The sequence below is a fragment of the Lagenorhynchus albirostris genome, chromosome 13, assembly GCF_949774975.1.
Source record: "Lagenorhynchus albirostris chromosome 13, mLagAlb1.1, whole genome shotgun sequence".
Taxonomy (NCBI): Eukaryota; Metazoa; Chordata; class Mammalia; order Artiodactyla; family Delphinidae; genus Lagenorhynchus; species Lagenorhynchus albirostris.
In genome coordinates, this window is record NC_083107.1 from 53915144 (window position 1) to 53933272 (window position 18129).

At 39.2% G+C, this 18129-nt stretch overlaps 1 protein-coding gene across 2 annotated transcripts in view; it reads left to right on the top strand.

Moving 5' to 3' along the window:
• Positions 1 to 186: 186 nt before the first annotated feature.
• Positions 187 to 18129, top strand: part of LRPPRC (leucine rich pentatricopeptide repeat containing) — a 103717-nt gene continuing 85774 nt past the window's right edge. For both annotated transcript variants that reach the window (XM_060169847.1, XM_060169848.1), the window contains exons 1-3: positions 187 to 353; positions 14332 to 14531; positions 15830 to 15952. In XM_060169847.1, the coding sequence (XP_060025830.1) occupies positions 205 to 353; positions 14332 to 14531; positions 15830 to 15952 (472 nt within the window). In that variant the 5' untranslated portion in view covers positions 187 to 204. The remainder of the gene's footprint in view (positions 354 to 14331; positions 14532 to 15829; positions 15953 to 18129) is intronic.

The following is an 18129-nucleotide window of genomic DNA, read 5'->3' on the forward strand; positions in this document are numbered from 1 at the left end:
AAGCTACCTTGTAATGCACATATCTCGTGGGGATCATATGTCCTGGGAGAAACAGGTTTTTCAATCTTCCAAGTTATAACAACACGTGCCTCCCCCTACGTCTGGCGCGCCCGGCCTTTGGTCTCTCCCGCGCCGGACGACCCCGCGGTCACGTGCTCCCCCATCCTTGCCCAGCGTGCAGCCTACGGTGGGGACGGCGGAGCCATGGCGGCCTTGCTGAGACCGGCCCGCTGGCTCCTCCGCGCTGGGGCGGCCCCGCACCTCCCGCTCTCCCTGCGCCTTCTAGCGGGCGGCCCGAGGCGGCCGCACGCCGCCTTCTGTCCTCACGCCGCTCGCGCCGGGCGCGTCGCCGGGTGAGTGCCCGGCCGCTTTCTCAGCCCGCCTGCAGCGCGGCAGTTCCTCGGGGTCGTGGACGTGGGCGAGGGCCGGGTCCCACTTGTGCTCTTTCCACACTCTCCTCGCTGCTCCAGGGCTAGGCGTCCCCGGGCCTCGTATCACGCTCCTCACTGGGGGGTTTAGGGTGACAGGGTTGGTCGCCTTCGAAGGTTATGGCCACGGACGTGGCTTGCTTCCGTCATGGATCCTGCCATCGCCGCCTCGGACTCGGTCATCCTGCCCTCGGGTTATCGACGTCCTAAGAAGCTGAGAGGGGCTTTGAAGGCTGCTGCAGGGGGTCAAGTGTTACTCTTCTATGATTGACCGGCTCGGGTGTTGTCCCACGTGCAAGCGTTATTGGTGCTTAGTAACCATCTACGATTTAAATTTTGAGAGCTTTCTTTTTGGAGGGAGGATAGGTTGGGAATTTTGGGTGAGCAAAGGGTAATTTAGAGGTGGAAGTTTAATTATCATCAGTGTGGGCTTTTGCCTCCGTTTTCTTCAGTGGAGTTTACTTCAGTATTTACGAAGATGTGCAGCGGGTTGGGAGTCGGGACAGTAGACTCTGTAAATGTCAGTGAATGTATAAGTGGACACATTCTAGGCACTCCGTGGGAACTGGGGGTGCAAAGGCAAATTAAGTTCTCAGTGGGTGTCAAATGTGTGAATAAATGCTCTCATGGATTGAGGTTTATCAGGGGGTAAGTTTGGTATAGACTTTGCCAAGGAGAGGATAAGGAAGCTTGATGAAGGTGTTAATTTGAGTAGTATTTTTTTTTTTACATCTTTATTGGAGTATAATTGCTCTACAATGGTGTGTCAGTTTCTGCTTTGTAACAAAGTGAATCAGCCATACACACACACGTTCCCATATCTCTTCCCTCTTGCGTCTCCCTCCCACCCTCCCTATCCCACCCCTCTAGGTGGGCACAAAGCACCAAGCTGATCTCCCTGTGCTATGCGGCTGCTTCCCACTAGCTATTTATTTTACGTTTGAGTAGTATTCTGATCTCCTGAGAAGGGTAGATGGGCACTGAGGTTTTAGAGTTGAAGAAAAACTGATTTTGAAAGACGAGTGTTTATGAATAGAGGTACTTTGGGAGACAGCATAAGGACTAAGAGCTGAGGATCTGGAATAGGCCAGGGCTGGACTGTGGGCTTCTCTATTTGCATTATGCCACTGGACAAGTTACGTAACGTTGACAGGCCTCAGTTTCTTTAGTTATAAGACGGGAGTAGTAATAGTGTTGGTGACATTGCATGAGGTTATCTATATAAAGCTCTTAATATAGGGCCTGGTTCCTCGTAAATGCTGTATTAGTTACTATAATAGTAACAGTAATAGCTGTGATTGCGTGGATTTTTTGTGGTCCTGCTTGGAAACCTACTTTATGTGTAGAATTACATGGAGGAAATGTTTTATGACTTCTTAGCAACTTAGTTATACATCTTTGGAATGTAGTCTGCTTATGACTTGGAGCCTACCTGAATTTTCTCATTAGGCCTGAACAGTTAACCTTTAGAAGTTGTGCCTCTGCTTTCACAGATCTACACTTCTTGGCTTTCAGAGAGGTTCTTTTGAGAAAGTTGTGCCAATGATTTATATTTTTCTAGTCCTTAACATCCCTGTGAGGCCAGGGGAGGGTCGATGTTACAGTTCATCTTCGCTGTTGCATTTGAGGAAAACAGTAGGGGGAACACAATCTAGTAGAGAGGATGTTGGTCTGCTCATCAGACCTGGGTTCCATTTACTTGCTGCATAACCTTACCTAACCTTTTTGATCCTCAGTTCGTTGTCTGTGAAGTAGAGGTAACAAGGCCTTTCCCTCTTCTTTTAAAGCTCATTTCTTGTCATTCAGGACTCAACTTAAATGCTATCTCTTCAGAGAGGCCTAACCTCAACACTCAGTGCAAACCCTATTTTAGTTGTATCACGGCATGTCTCACTTGTCTGATATTATTTATCTGCCCGCTGCTTGTTTCCTTAGAACTTAGTCTTGTTCACCATTGTGTGCTCAGCTCATAGCAGGCAGTAAAGAAGTGTTTGTTTTCTTGTTCTTCTGGACTCTGAATATTTTCTATACAGTTTCCTACCCACAGCCTGTAAGCATGCTCACATCTTTCCCACCTGAAAAACAAAACCTTTCCTGAAACTGGACTTAACTCCACATGCTCCCCAGTCTCTTCTTCCTGTCTGTACTCCTGTCTCCTTCATTTCTTCACTTCGAATTCGCTCTTTGACCCACTGCAGTCACACCACTGGGAATAGCCATCAGTTTTATTTATTAGCTTTTTATCATGTATTTTTAAATTTTAGAACTTATGTGCCTTCAGGAACAATTGCAAAATATTGGGGGGGAAAGCAATAAACTAAAAATCACTCTTAATTCTATTACCCACAGAGAGCCATTGAGATGTGTGTATATATATATACAGAGAGAGAGAGAGGGTGCTTTTAAAATTAGGCATGTGTGAGATGTAAGTTTATTTCATTTAATTTTTTTAAGGGACTTCTTAATAACCAGATCCACTCTTGGTTTTTTTAATATAAATTTTTTTATTTTTGGCTGCGTTGGGTCATTGTTGCTGTGCACAGGCTTTCTCTGGTTGCGGTGAGTGGGGGCTACTCTTCGTCACAGTGTGCGGCCTTCTCATTGCAGTGGCTTCTCTTGTTGTGGAGCGCGGGCTTCAGTAGTTGTGGCACGCGGACTCAGTAGCTGTGGCTCATGAGCTCTAGAGGGCAGGCTCAATAGTTGTGGCACATGGGCTTAGTTGCTCCACAGCATGTGGGATCTTCCCGGACCAGGGCTCCAACCCGTGCCCCCTGCATTGGCAGGCAGATTCTTAATCACTGCGCCACCAGGGAAGCCCCCAGATCCACTCTTAAGGCCTTGACCTCTGGCATTACTGTCTCCCATTTCCCCCTTAATGAAACCCTTTTATTGGCATTGAAGATGACACCACTCTTTCTTGATTTTATTCTCTTTAGAATTTTTCTCATTTTGTTGCATCCTTTTTCCTCTGTTCATCTCTTAAATGCTGATATCTTTGGGGGGTGGCGGTGGTTGTCCTTAGTCCTTTTGTTTTCTCATTTTTTTTCATTCCCTTTGGGCGACCTCTTCCATTTTTAGGGCATCAGCTGATACCTGCCTATCTGATGATGGCAATATTTTCCCTCCTGGAGGTGCCTGCCTGCTACTAGGCACCTCCACTTGTTGACCTATAGGTACTTCAAACCCATATATCTTAAACTGGATTCATCACTTTGCTGTACACCAGAAACTAACACAACATTGTAAGTCAACTATACTTCAATTGTTTTTTTTTTTTTTTTTTTTTGTGGTACGCGGGCCTCTCACTGTTGTGGCCTCTCCCGTTGCGGAGCACAGGCTCTGGACGCGCAGGCTCAGTGGCCATGGCTCACGGGCCCAGCCACTCCGCGGCATGTGGGATCTTCCCAGACCGGGGCATGAACCCGTGTCCCCTGCATCGGCAGGCGGACTCTCAACCACTGCGCCACCAGGAAGCCCTATACTTCAATTTTAAAAATTAAAAAAAAAAAAAGAAAATATCAAACTGTATTCATATTTCCTCCCAAGTCTGTTCCTCGTGCGTCCCCTGTTTTAGTGAATGTTGCTATTTCTGTCAGCTTTATAGAGATTTTTCATTCATATTTCTTTGACACTTCCCTGTTCCCATCCTCCCTCCTATGTATTGATTGCACAAATGATTAAGTTCTGTTAGAGCTACTTCATCTGGAATGATTTCCCTCTTCTTCCAACCCCTACTTTATTCTGTAGTTACCCTGGTAATTTGATCTTGTCATTTTCCTACTGAAGAATTAGACGCTGTGGTGGCTCCATTTGTTCCAGGATAAGGTGCTTCATGATCTGGAGATGCCTCTGGAGCCTCACTTCTTGTGAGTTCATTCCTATGGTGTCCTCTGTGCTAGCCATCTCAAACTCTACTTCAGAGTCCTCCACAGCAGGGCTTCTGAAACCGTAATGAGCATAAGAATTCCCTGGGGATCCTCTGAAAATGTGGATTCTGACTTTGTAGGTATAGGTAGGGGACTGAGATTCTGCATTTTTAACAGGCCCTCAGATGATAAAGGTGCTGCTGGTCTGTGAACCAGCAAGGCTTTGATGGAGCACGTTGCACATCTCTTTACCTTTGACTGTGATGTTCATTGTTGGGATGTGTCTCCTCTTCTCTGTTTAATCTCTGTTGCTGGCTTCTCCCTTTGACCACTCCCTTCTTGTGCTTTCTCTCAGATCCGGAATCACTAAAGCACCCATTAACACTATTGCATGTGTACCCACCAGCACTCCAGACCTGGTTGAAGGTTCCTTGAAGGCAGGGACTTTGTCTTACTCTTTTTGCCTCCCCTGGTGTCTGACTTTGTGGCATATAGTAGATGTCAAATGTTTGTTGAGTAAATCAATGAAAATCTTAGATATTGAGGAAGGAATATTTATGGGATGCAAAGGAGTTTGAAGGGGTACTTAACCCATTCATGTAGTGCAGTGGATATCCACAAATTCACCCTGATCTTGATTTCTAGGAATGTCTGAGAAGGACAGATGAGTATTATTGAGTGAAATTATTAGAATTTATTAATACTTAGGTGCTTCAGAGGAAAGGTAAGCTTTGAGTTAAATCAGTTTGGAAGCGGATCTGGATTGATGATTATCTTAAAGGTGAAGAGCACATATTGCCCTATGACACAATGATGTGACTTCTAAAACTGAAAGGAGAGAAAACTTTTCCTTGTTTACCTCTCATTAAAAAAACGTTCTCAGCACATCTTAAAAGTCTGTCTGGGTCCTTTGGAGTTGCGATTCAGCCTCTGCTCCCTGTGGGTTTAAGTTTATCAATTACAGAGGACTGTGATAGGCACGTGTACAACATGTTATGTATGTGCTATCCATAGAGAGGAATATAATACTGTGGCATTTCAGAGAGAAGAAGGAAAGAAACATTTGTTTTGTGGTAGGGGATTGCTCAAGTTTAAGAGGCCATGTGGTAATGAGTAGTCAGAATGTTCCAGGGGAAGAAAGAGGAGGAAGAAACTTGGAGGCCATACTTTTATCCTGTGTGTCTACGTGGGGTGGGATGTAGTGGAAGTTGATACTGCAAAAGTCAATCAATTTCTTTTTTTAAAAAAATAATTTATTTTTGGCTGCGTTGGGTCTTTGTTGCTGCACGTGGGCTTTCTCTAGTTGCAGCGAGCAGTGGCTACTCTTGGTTGTGGGTGCGCGGGCTTCTCACTGCGGTGGCTTCTCTTGTTGTGGAGCACAGGCTGTAGGCACGCGGGCTTCAGGAGTTGTGGCACACAGGCTTAGTTGCTCCATGGCATGTGGGATCTTCCCGGACCAGGGCTCGACCCTGTGTCCCCTGCATTGGTAGGCGGATTCTTAACCACTACACCACCAGGGAAGTCCCCAATCAATTTCTTAAAGCTACCAGCGTTGATTAGAAAGTTGGTCAGAAGCCGTTGGAGGCTTTTGAGAAGTACAGTTCTTGACAAAGTTTACAAAGACCCTAGGAGAAATAAGGACTGGGGATAGATAGACCAGTGAGGAACAACATTGATACATACTGCAGATTAGGCTTAATAGGGCCACAACTAGGTGGTGCAGAACTGAAGAAAAGATACTTCCTTTTCTGAAGGAAAGAGAACAGGAGCTTGGCGAGAATGTTAGAATTAGGAAGAATTGATTTGGAGATTAGGATAAATAATAGTACCTTTGGGGTAGATCTTTACCATTGTCAAACTGTGTTTGTATGAATTTATCACACACACGTTTCATCTTCTGTGGGTTGATATTACAAGTTAGGAAACTGAGGTTTAGAAGGGTGAAGTAATTTATCCAGGATCTCCAGTTGGGATTCAACTGCAGATGCTGTGATTCTCAGTTCCCAAGTGCTTTGAATATGTTGTGTTTTAGGTGCTAAAGGGATTACTTATGGACATAAAAACATTTTTTAAAAAAGGCAATACATAATACAGTATAAATTGAGGAATTAGAGACTATCACAAGTAAGTAAGCACATGATAAGATCTCAGAATGTAAACTCTGGAGGGCATCTCTAGAATAATCTAGTCTATCCCACTCTTGCTTTATATTGATAGATTCTACAGAGTATCTTGCTCCACGTTACATCTAAGGTCCCAGCCTGGGTAACTGACTCTTGTTAGTTCCTGTCATAGCTGAGACAAAGGAGACATCCCTTTGGACTGGAGGAGCCTGAGATGGAGGGGACATCTGGATAGGTGGAAAGGAATGGCATTGGTGTTTCAAGTCAGAAGACTGTTACCAAGTGTAGAAGGGTTGCAAGTGACTTTTTTACTCTGAAGTTCTGTGACTTAACGTAGAGCATAAAGCAGTGTTTGGGGGACAGCTTAGCTGGGCAAGAGTTTTCGGAGAACTGAGGTCTTGGAAAATTCAGGGAGAATTTTTCAGGGAGAAAGTTCATTGTGACAGCTTTACAAAAGATTTTTTTAAAGATCAAACAGCAGATATTTATTGAGTACCTTCTATAATAAGAACTATTTATTGAGCACTCTTTTGTTAGGAATCTTATTTTTTATGTGATCTTTACAAGATAGGTACTTTTTCTCACTTGAGGGAACTAATGCTTAAACCAAATACCTTTCCCAGAGTCACGTACCTGTTAAACAGCATAGCTTGGATTTCAGTAGGCCTTTTAAAATAAGTCTTGTACTTTCTGCTAATTCACTGTAAAAAGAAGAAATAATGTAGTTAATATTTATTATGCTTAATTTGCTGGGTCCTTTATGTATACTTTTCTCAGTGTTGCCCAGACCTTGGGCATTTGTGTACTGCCTTCACATTTTTTTGCCAAATCTAGTACTACCTAAACTATTTATGTTTAGCATTTTTCTTTTCATTGGGTTTAGGTTTAAACTGACATTTTATAACTTAATTTTGTTTTAAGCAAGAATTCTAGGAAGATAAAGAGCTAGATGCAATAGTTATTTTAAACTATTTATTGAAGTAAATAAAACTACAGAAATAGAAAGTCTTTGTCTACATGCTATCTAAAACCATTTTCCTGGCAGAAGTGCAATATTTTGGGAAACACTGCATTATCTCAGTCTTTGTGATACTCCTGTGCGGTGAGTACTATTATCTCTGAGATTTTACAGGCTCAGAGAGAGTTGTGGTAACTTGGCCAAAGTTACATATCTTAGAAATGGCAGAGCCTGAAATCAGGACAGTCTGTTTGTTTGTTTTTTTCCCCTTCCAATGAGAATGTCTTGAATGGCCTAAATTTTGCATAATGGCTAACCATTTATCCTTTTTTTTTATATATATAATTAGAGACTTTTGGCTTATAATTAGTGATAGTTCCCAGGAAACATGGCAACAGATATAAAAAGAATATGTTAGACATTTCTTATTGGAATCTAGGTTTCTATGGAGTCTGGTGTTAGCAAATTTGGAATACTAGACTTCTCAGTACAAGCTCTTCTGTTCTTAAGCTTCTTTCTTTTCTCCTTATAATATAGACTTTACAGTTAGGGGCCATGTTGGAAATTCTTAATTTTTTTAAACACATAAAATATTCCTGTTAAATTTGACTCTAAAGAATTTTAAGGACCAAAATTAGGAGTAATTGCCAAAATTTCCCCTCCTTATCCCAATAACCATTTTACATTTTTACATTCAAGCCTACACTCTGAAAGCTGGTGTGTTTCCACTATGCCATGGAGCCTTCTGTTTTTGTCTCTAAGCTTGTGCTTATCAAGTGTTATGAAAATGATACATAATACGTTAAGATGTATACAGAGGATTAATCGAGACTCTGTAGGGCTCTTTTACATGAATTTTTCTGTATTACATGGAAGTGAGAATTAACAAATTGTACTGGCAAGACTTGTTGCCTGGAATTTGCAGTTAAATCAGGTGGGAGCCTTGGTGATTCTCATCTCCGCGCCCACCCTCTAAGCTTCAGTCTCTCACTTGGACTGCTGCAACAGCTTCCTAAATGGTATCTCTATTAAATTCTTGCTGCTGTCTAATTTTTGGTCCACCCTGCAGCTAGACTGATCTTTTCTAAACAGAAATAGATCATACCACAACCCCTGCTTACAAAACCTTCAGTAGGGTTATATACAGTTTTGTACTTGGAATGAAATCTGTATCTAGAATAAAATCCAGACTCCTTACCTTCACAATCCTCCATGATCTAGCCCAGCCTTCCTCTCCAATCTCATACCATCTGTTGCTCACGCACTTGGTCTACTGACTGTTCTACTTGGCCTAGAATACTCATCCTCTGATATCTGTATGGCTGCTGCTTTTCATCCTTAGTTAAAAATTTTGAGTGTCATCATCTTTGTACATTTAATCCAAAGTAGAACCCTACTGTTGTTTCATTGGAGTCATAGAACTTAACACAACTCGTGGGTTTTGTTGTTTTGTTTTTTAAGTTTAACTAATTGACTATCAGGTTTACTTACTAGATAAGTAGAAAGGCTGATCCTAGCACAGTGCTTTATACATAGAAGGTGCTTAATAAATCTTCTTTGAATCAATAAATGAAAGAATTTAGGTGTTGTGATAAAAGTAAAAAAAACAGTTATAGGATCCTAAAAAGGCAGTGGCATGAGACGGTTTTGGGGGAGATTGATCTGGCAGTTGTATGAAGAAAAGCTGAAGCCTGAGAAACTAATATGAGTGTTGTTGCAAAAATCCATGTGTTCTGGATTGAACAAGGAACTCAGAAATAAAGAGGTATCTGAGGGCTCAAGAGATGCGCTGTGAAGGATGAGAGGGATTGAGCAATTATCCTAAGATTTTGAGCTTGAGGGAACAATGTAAAGATGGTGTAGTCAGTAGCAGTGAAGAAATTTGAAAGGAATACCAACCACTTTTAGGAGGAGTCATTGTTTTTTGAATTTTTAACATGTTAAACTTAATTGGAATCAGTATATACATAAAATGTATAAAATAATTATATTGTTCAACCAAGTTGGGTTTATTCCAGGTGTGCAAGCCTGGTTCAAGGTTTGAATAGTCAATTGATGTAATCAACCATATCAACAGACTAAATAAAGAAAACTCAAGTAGAATAGTTAAAATAAGGGATTGGTGAGAACATAAGAGAAATTTGGATACCTATTGCCTACAGAATAGTTCAGCAAAATATGCTTCTGTGAGAGCAGCATTGTGAAAATCAGTCTTGTATTTTATAAGCATGTCATAAAATCCAAATCCTGTCGTTATCAGCCATTGTAGACTTTCCCTTATCTCGTCTCACATTCCCTGCCTCGGTTTAATTTTTACCACTTTCCAGTGTGAACTGCCTGTTGCAGCCAGATTAGTTTCCTTGATGCCCTTCCGCCATGTTGAGCTCATTTCAGAATGAAATTACCGATGTACAGGTACAGGTCCTGTCATTTAACTAGCTTTTACTGTGACTTTGGGCAAGTTACTTCACTTTTCTTATCTGTAAAGTCAAGATTATAGTCCTAATTTTCTATTACCTTGCATGTCTTAAATGCGTAATAAACATTAGCTACTGACTATACCTATTCTATCGCTGTATCTTTAAACTCTGATAGCTCTAGAGTGATGCCCAATTGGCTCATAATAGCAGTGAAAAAGGAAGAAGAGAAAAGGGAAGGGAGAGTTTTAAAAATGTATGTGATTAGTTTGGTGTATATTCAGAGTTTAAAAGGAATGAAAAACAGTTCAATAAAAAGTTTACTTGAAAGAAATAAACACTGAGACTATCCAAAACATACAAAGAACTCTTTAAAACTCAACAATGAGAAAACTTAATGACCTAGTTGAGAAATTAGCACATCTGAACAGTTCACCAAAGAAATACTGAAGGCAAATAAGCATATGAGAAGATGCTCATATCATATGTCATTAGGGAATTGCAAATTAAAACAACAGTTAGATACCACTACGTGCATGTTAGAATGGCTAAAACACCTATGGCATCTGTGGTGAGATGTGGGGCAGTAGGAACTCTCATTTATTGCTAGTGGGGATGCAAAATGGTACAGGCATTTTGGAAGATAGTTTGACGGTTTCTTACAAAGATAAATAAACATAAGCTTACCATATGATCCAGCAGTCACACTCCTAGATATTTACCCAAATGAGTTGAAGATTTCTGTCCACACAAAAACCTGCACATACATGTTTACAGTAGCTTTATTCATAATTGCCCAAAATTGGAAGCGACTAGTATGTCCTTCAGTAGGTGAACTGATAAGCAAATTGTGGTACATCCATACAGTGGAATGTTATTCAGCACTAAAAAAAATGAACTATCAAGCCATGAAAAGACACAGGGGAACCTTAAATGTGTATTGCTAGGTGAAAGAAGCCAATCTGAAAAAGATTACGTCCTGTATGATTCAACTATATGACATTCTGGAAAAGGCAAAACAAGACAAGTAAAAAGTGGTTGCTAGGGGTTCAGGAGGAGGGGGAAGGGATGAGTTAGGTGGAACACAGGGCATTTTGAGGGCAGTGAAATATTCTGTGGTTCTGTAATGCATGTCATGTATTTGTCAAAGCCCATAGATATGTACACACAGAGCGTGAACATTTTTGTATACTATAGACCTTAGCTAATAAAAATGTATCAATATTGGTCATCATTTGTAATGAATGTACCACACTAATACAGAATGTTAATAGAGGAAATTAGGTGGAGGGGGAAGAGGGTCTAATACATGGGAACTCCGTACTTTCTGGACAGTTTTTCTGTAAACTTAAAAATGCCTTGAAAAAGTAAGGCATTGATTTTTCAAAGTGACAGGCTTAATAGGGGAGCCTGTTAATTAGGGAACCCATGGAAGCCTGTTTATAATAATCTAGTCCTTGTACCTTTTTGAAATATGGACGCTCAACTATAAAATCATTATTTTTTTCACTAAAGAGTCAAAAAACACTAGCACCCATTATAAAAAAACAACAAAACCTGAGAAAAATAACTTTTTAAATGCCAGATTTTGCCAGAGAAAATTCATGGGTAACCTGGAAGTTGGTTGTGAGTGCTGGAGTCTCAGGAGGGAACCTGAGAAATTTAACTCAAAAATATAAAGGAGCCATTTATGACACTTGGGTGAAATAAAATAATTTTCCCTTATGTGTTTACATCACTTGGTCATCAGGTTTTGGAGGCAGTGCATTCCAGCTTGTTCAGGCCTGATGGTTAGGTTCCTACCTTGCGTGGACCCACCTTAACCCCTGCACTTGTTCTTTCCTTTCCTTTCTATCACAACATACCTATCGTTCTAGGCTGTGAACACACCCTTTTTCCTTCAGGGTGTGTTCAAGTGAATTTAAAAATAAATTCTGTGTCAAATAAGAAATGTAGAAAGCGCTGCCATGTGAGGAAGCACTGGAGAATCTTTTTTTTTTTTTTTTTTTTTGTGGTATGCGGGCCTCTCACTGTTGTGGCCTCCCCCATTGCGGAGCACAGGCTCCGGACACGCAGGCTCAGCGGCCACGGCTCACGGGCCCAGCCGCTCCGCGGCATGTGGGATCTTCCCGGACCGGGGTACGAACCTGTGTCCCTGCATCGGCAGGCGGACTCTCAACCACTGCGCCACCAGGGAAGCCCTGGAGAATCCTTTTGAAGAGGGAAGAATCCTTTGACTTAAATATGTAACTCTTTCCCTCCCCAGTTTATTTTATAGTAGATTCATATTTTGACTTAACTAATTAAAGCCAAACATGCGTGAAGGAGACTTAGCAGCATTAAAGATTTATTTTGTGAGAAAAATTAGCTTTAGAATGTTCAGCATGCAGTGCTGGTTTATTAACGTCTCTGTTTTCTGCCTGGATTTTATTTGTGTTTGTTTGATCTTACATTTTATTTTATTTTTTAATATTTATTTATTTATTTTGGCTGCACAGGGTCTTGGTTGTGGCATGTGGACTCTTAGTTGCGGCATGCATGTGGGATCTAGTTCCCTGACCAGGGATCGAACTCGGGCCCCCTGCATTGGGAGTGCAGAGTTTTACCCACTGGACTACCAGCGAAGTCCCTGATCTTACATTTTAAAACTGCATTTTAAACAGAGGTTTTATTTTTATGCCCCTTCACAGTTTATCAGATTTGGGTTGTGTAAAAAACATTGACAAATACACTTCACTACAATTTTGAAATCTCTTATGTTATTAGCTTTCATTGTTGAACAATATTATTGCACACTCTCCTGAACCTGACACATTGTTCTGGGTGATTTAAAATAATATTTTGTGTTTGCCTGACTAACAAGGGCATAGGTTAGTAACAGCCAGACAAACAGCCAGAGAAAACTTTTAAAAATAAGGGATAAGTATATGTAGGCATGTATCTTCTGTGGTTTATAGGTAAAAATCTAGCATTTAATTAATTCAGTTCATTTAACTAACTTTAATCAATTAGCCATCTGCAAGTGCTGATCATTAGGCTTCTTAACTAAACAAGATAAGACATTGTCTTGTTTAGTTACTATTTTGATTTTTTCCATTGTTTTCCAGTCTACTGATTTACATAGGTGGAATCATTGATGGCCAGAGTGATTTGTCCCAGGTCACAGTGGTAGAATTTCTAGTCGAGTATCAGTTACTGCCTCTGTGTTTTACATAACCTTGTTGTGAAACTACTGGTGTAGCTTTCTTTAATGTAACATCAGGTACTTAATCATTCAGTTTTGTGACTGGTTTTCCAGGTTAATAACATAGAATAGGAAGTCAACAATTTTATTTTTAAACTCACTAGTATGTAAATATTTATTTTGGTAATTGTGGTAAAAAATGTGCACATGCTAGAAAAATGTGATTGTCATCCTAAACGCATTCTCAAATTAGTAAGTAGAGTGTTTTTACATTATACTTAGTTACTATATACTTAGTATTATTTAGTTATACTTACTGGCTACTTCTGAAAAGTCTAAGATATTTGGGGGTAAAGATGTAAATCTCTGAGAATTAGATAATTTTGTGTGAGATTTGAATGCACAGAAAGAGTTTAAATTCAATTCAAAGATTTATGACAGGGTTTCCTTCACACATAAGGATTATTTCTAAGTTTGATGTTTGTTAAATCAGGTAGAGCCTATTTCTACAGCGTAGAATACCTCTGATTTCACGTTTTGGAGCGTTTGGTCTGCATGCTAGACCTCTTTTATTAAAATGTTGAATGGTTTAAAGGTTGTTTGCTTTTTGTACACATGTACTAGTCTGACCTTAATTTTTTTTCCTTTTGACTTTCCCCAAATTAATGATGTTTAACAGCAGAAATCTAGTTTTATATTTGTTGGTTGCAGTTGTTAAAATGATTAGAAAAGTATACAGTTAGCATTTTGACATATGAATTGAGAGTTGAAACATCACTATAAAATGTTTCAGATTTATTTAGAAAGATGGGAAATTCTTTCATTGTTAATGATCCTTTAAAATTTATAATTTTAACTTGGCAATTGGTCTTCTTAATAATTCATAATAAGCAACACCTGGAAAGCATTTGAAGACTGCTTTAGAATTCTTCAGAATTTTAGATATATTTTAGATCTCTTGTCTCATTTGCAGAGGTGAGAAGAGCTTTGTAGCATAATCTTCATTTTCCTTCACTGACTTGGTTTTGGTTAAGGGAGATTTAAAAACACTTAAAACATACTGTATTATTGTCTTAGTTTGAGTTGATTCCATGTGAAAAGTGATCCAGATATTGTCAAACAGTTATTCAAGAGGTTAATTTGCATGCAATTTATGTGCATGTGACTTCATTTAAAGCAAAGGTCAAAACTTTCTTCCCTACCAATTTATACTTCTCTGTGCATTTTTGCTATTGTGCTTTGAATTTAGGTATTTAGTAACTAATAAGAAAGCTTTGTATAAATTTTACTCACAAAGATGACCTATGTGGTTAGTAGTTGACATAGTTTATTTCTAATTGTCTTTCATTTTGTAGAGCGCTACTGAGCCAAGCCAGGCTGTATGCCATTGCTGCTGAAAAAAAGAATTATCTTCAAGAAGAGGCCACTTCTTCTCATAGAAGGAATACCAGTCAGTTTGATTGGGCTCTAATGAGGCTAGATAATTCTGTCCGAAGAACTGGCCGCATCCCTAAGACTCTTCTACAAAAAGTCTTTGATAACACCTGCCACTCAGGTATTTCAAGATTTTCTGTTAAAAAAGTTGAACTTAAGTAGTGGTTTGGTGGTAAGCTCATTATAGAGCACATTACTTGATACTTCAAATTTTGTTATTTCTATTCATGATTTTATGTTATGATTGTGATCTGTTTTTCCAACTCATCAGAGCAAAGTTTTGAGTAAAACATTTTGTTTTGCATGTTTATTTCAAAATCAGCAAATAAAAATGGTCTTCTCCCACAGTTTATGAAGGAATCACTTTGAGTGGTAAATTTTCTTGGAAGATATTAGTTTTTCTTCTGTTGTATAGTGTCTGCTTTCCCTAAGATAATCACATATGACAAATTCCCAGAAAGACTGATCATCACTATTTCCCTTTCATTTTCACTTAGCTATTAAAATTTATTTGAGTCACTTATGCAACTTTGATAATCTGATAGAAACTTGCCCTCAACACCCCCCCCAAAAAAAAACCCTAACCACACACGCTCACACAAAAGCCCACGTGCAAGCCACACACATAATTTTGTATATAGTTTGAGAGCATTCACCAGCTTCCCAAAGCCCATCCATGATTTCAGTCACATTAAGCTGTAGAATCTAATGATGAGGGATACTAAAGAAGTATCAGTAATAACTTGCATTTAAAGACAGTTTTTATCATTTTCTCTCTTTGATTTATTGAGTTGTACGGCTATCACCGCAGTCAATTTTAGAACACTTTTATCACCCCCAAAAGAAACCTCCATACTCCTAAACATCAGTCCCCAGACCTCCATCCCTTCCAGCCCTAGGCAACCACTAGTGTACTTCCTTGTAGATTTGCTTATCCTGGATACTTTATATAAATGGAATCATGCAATAAGTGGTTTATTTTTGTTTTTGTTTTAAAGTCGGCTTTCAGAGACATGTGGATAAAGGGAGAAGGAAGTTAATATTTTGTAGAGGATTATAAACCTAAGTTGGATATTCTTGGGTTTTAATTGTACTGCTTTGTACTATTTTCATAAGATACTGAGAAGTTTAGCCTTTCTATTGCAGTAAGCACTAGGTTCTTTGTAGTCTTGCAGATTGTATAGATTTATAACCTTAGCTTCCCTAAGAAAACAGATCAGTTTTAAAAACTTGTAGTAACATTGTAAATGATACTTGTTGATTGGGATAGGATTTTTCTGATTTATGAGTACTCTTTTAATATTATCTTTAGTGAGGCAGGAGATTTTAAAATATTTACAGATTTCAACTTAAGTTTTGATATTTATCTGCATGGTATTGTTACTATGTTAAATATTACACGTTAACCTGTTTTCATAGGTAGCCGAGGTGGTAATCAAGCCTTGCTTCTGCTGCGCAGCTGTGGTTCTCTCTTGCCTGAACTAAAGCTCTCAGAGAGAACAGAATTTGCTCATAGGATATGGGACAAACTTCAGAAATTGGGTATGATTGTATGAATATATGATGTGTATGAAGGGTGTAGATACTTTTTCTTTTAGTAAAAAAGAATTTCTTTTCATAAATGCTGTAGTTCAGTTTTATGGAAGGGTTTTACTTGATTCATATTTTTTTGTGATATGACTTATTTGGTGAGTTATAGCGACATCTAGGGGCATTAAGAATAAAATAATTTTTCATAACAAGTATTACTTTTAGGGTAAGTTAAAAAGAACGAAGTAGAAAGACATTTAGTCTGTCAAAGTTATAAGTGCACATACTATTTGACCAAGCATTTCTATTTGTTAGAATTTATTAACATATCAAGCATTTCAGTGTTTTAATATGTTTATACTTTAAAAAATTCCTTTTGACGTACAGTTGATTTACAATATATTAACTTGAGGTGTACAACATAGTCTGTTTGTTAGAGTTTAGATAGATATACTCACATGTACAAAAGGATATTCTTCATTGTAGCTTGTTTGCAAAAGTAAAAATTGGAACCAACTCTAATGTCCCTCACTAGAGGTTTGGTTAAATAAATTATGGAGTGTCTGTAAAATGGAATACGGTGCAACCATTAAAAGAATGGAGTTCTTCATATACTAATGTGGGGTTTTCTCCAAAATATAATTAAAAATTAAGATGCATAACAGTGTATAGTTTGATACCATTCTGAAGAAAAATGTTTATATGTGTATGTGCATATGATATTAAAATATTTCTGGAAGGATGATAAACACTAGATACAATTTTTACTGTATACTTTTTAAAAAAATTATAGTTGATTACCCTATACTCTTTTTTTTTTTTTTTTTTTTTTTTTGCGTACATGGGCCTCTCCCGTTGTGGAGCACAGGCTCAGCGGCCATGGCTCACGGGCCCAGCCGCTCCACGGCATGTGGGATCTTCCCGGACCGGGGCATGAACCCATGTCCCCTGCATCGGCAGGCGGACCCTCAACCACTGCGCCACCGGGGAAGCCCCCCTATACTCTTTTATACTTTTTCATTTTGGGGCTATGAATAGTACCTATTCAAAAAATAAAATAGTTTAAAAGATCATTTGATAAAATTCAGTGTTCATTCCTGATTTAAGAAAATCTTAACAAAGCAAACTAGAAATATCTATATGTCAGTAAGTCACATAATTTAAAAACACATGTTGAACTGGGAGAAATATTTGTGAGAATGGTTATATTCTAAAATAGAAAAGAGCCCTTACATAGTAGTCATAACATTAATACCTCAATAGAAAGATAGACACGCATTACTTTGTATTATAATTGTTCACAAACATGTCTTTTCTCTATACTGTATATCCTTTGTGAGAGTAGAATTCATAACATCTTTGTTTTTCTCTTTGCCAGTAGAATAATGCTTTGAACTTATTACACTTGTTAACTAGTTGTTGAAATAATATTGTTAGAAACCTGGTAGATTGCCACCGTGACTCTTGTTCACAGACTTTTTTTAAGCTGTAAGAGATTTTTTTAGCTTAGGTAATATGTCCAAAGTTACAGAATGAGCTGTGACAGATCCGAGACTGGAACTGAGTTTTCCAGACTAAAGGGGATTCTTTAGTCCCCTTTAGTCTGGAAATGATAGGCTCTCATTTCAATGTTGCCATATGCTAAATTTTTTTTTTTTTTTTTTCGATACGCGGGCCTCTCACTGTTGTGGCCTCTCCTGTTGCAGAGCACAGGCTCCGGACACGCAGGCTCAGCGGCCATGGCTCATGGGCCCGACCGCTCCGCGGCATGTGGGATCTTCCCGGACCGGGGCACGAACCCGTGTCCCCTGCATCGGCAGGCAGACTCTAAACCACTGTGCCACCAGGGAAGCCCTAAATTTTTAAAAATAGAATTACTTCTGGTGTACTTCTTGGCCACATCATGATAATATATGTCTCCTTAAGTTTTGTTATTCAGGTTATTTATCTTTTCTGGAGTGTTCTTTTGTTTCTTACTCTTTAAGTCAATCCATTTTTCAAGCTATAATTTAAATCCCTCCTTTCTAGAGTTTTACCTCCAGTCCCAATTAGTGTCTCATCAGTTTCCTGCATTAGAATTGTGAGTTTGTCTTTTTTTTTCTTTGGCTGCATTGGGTCTTCGTTGCTGCACGCGGGCTTTCTCTAGTTGCAGTGAGTGGCAGCTACTCTGTGTTGTGGTGTGTGGACTT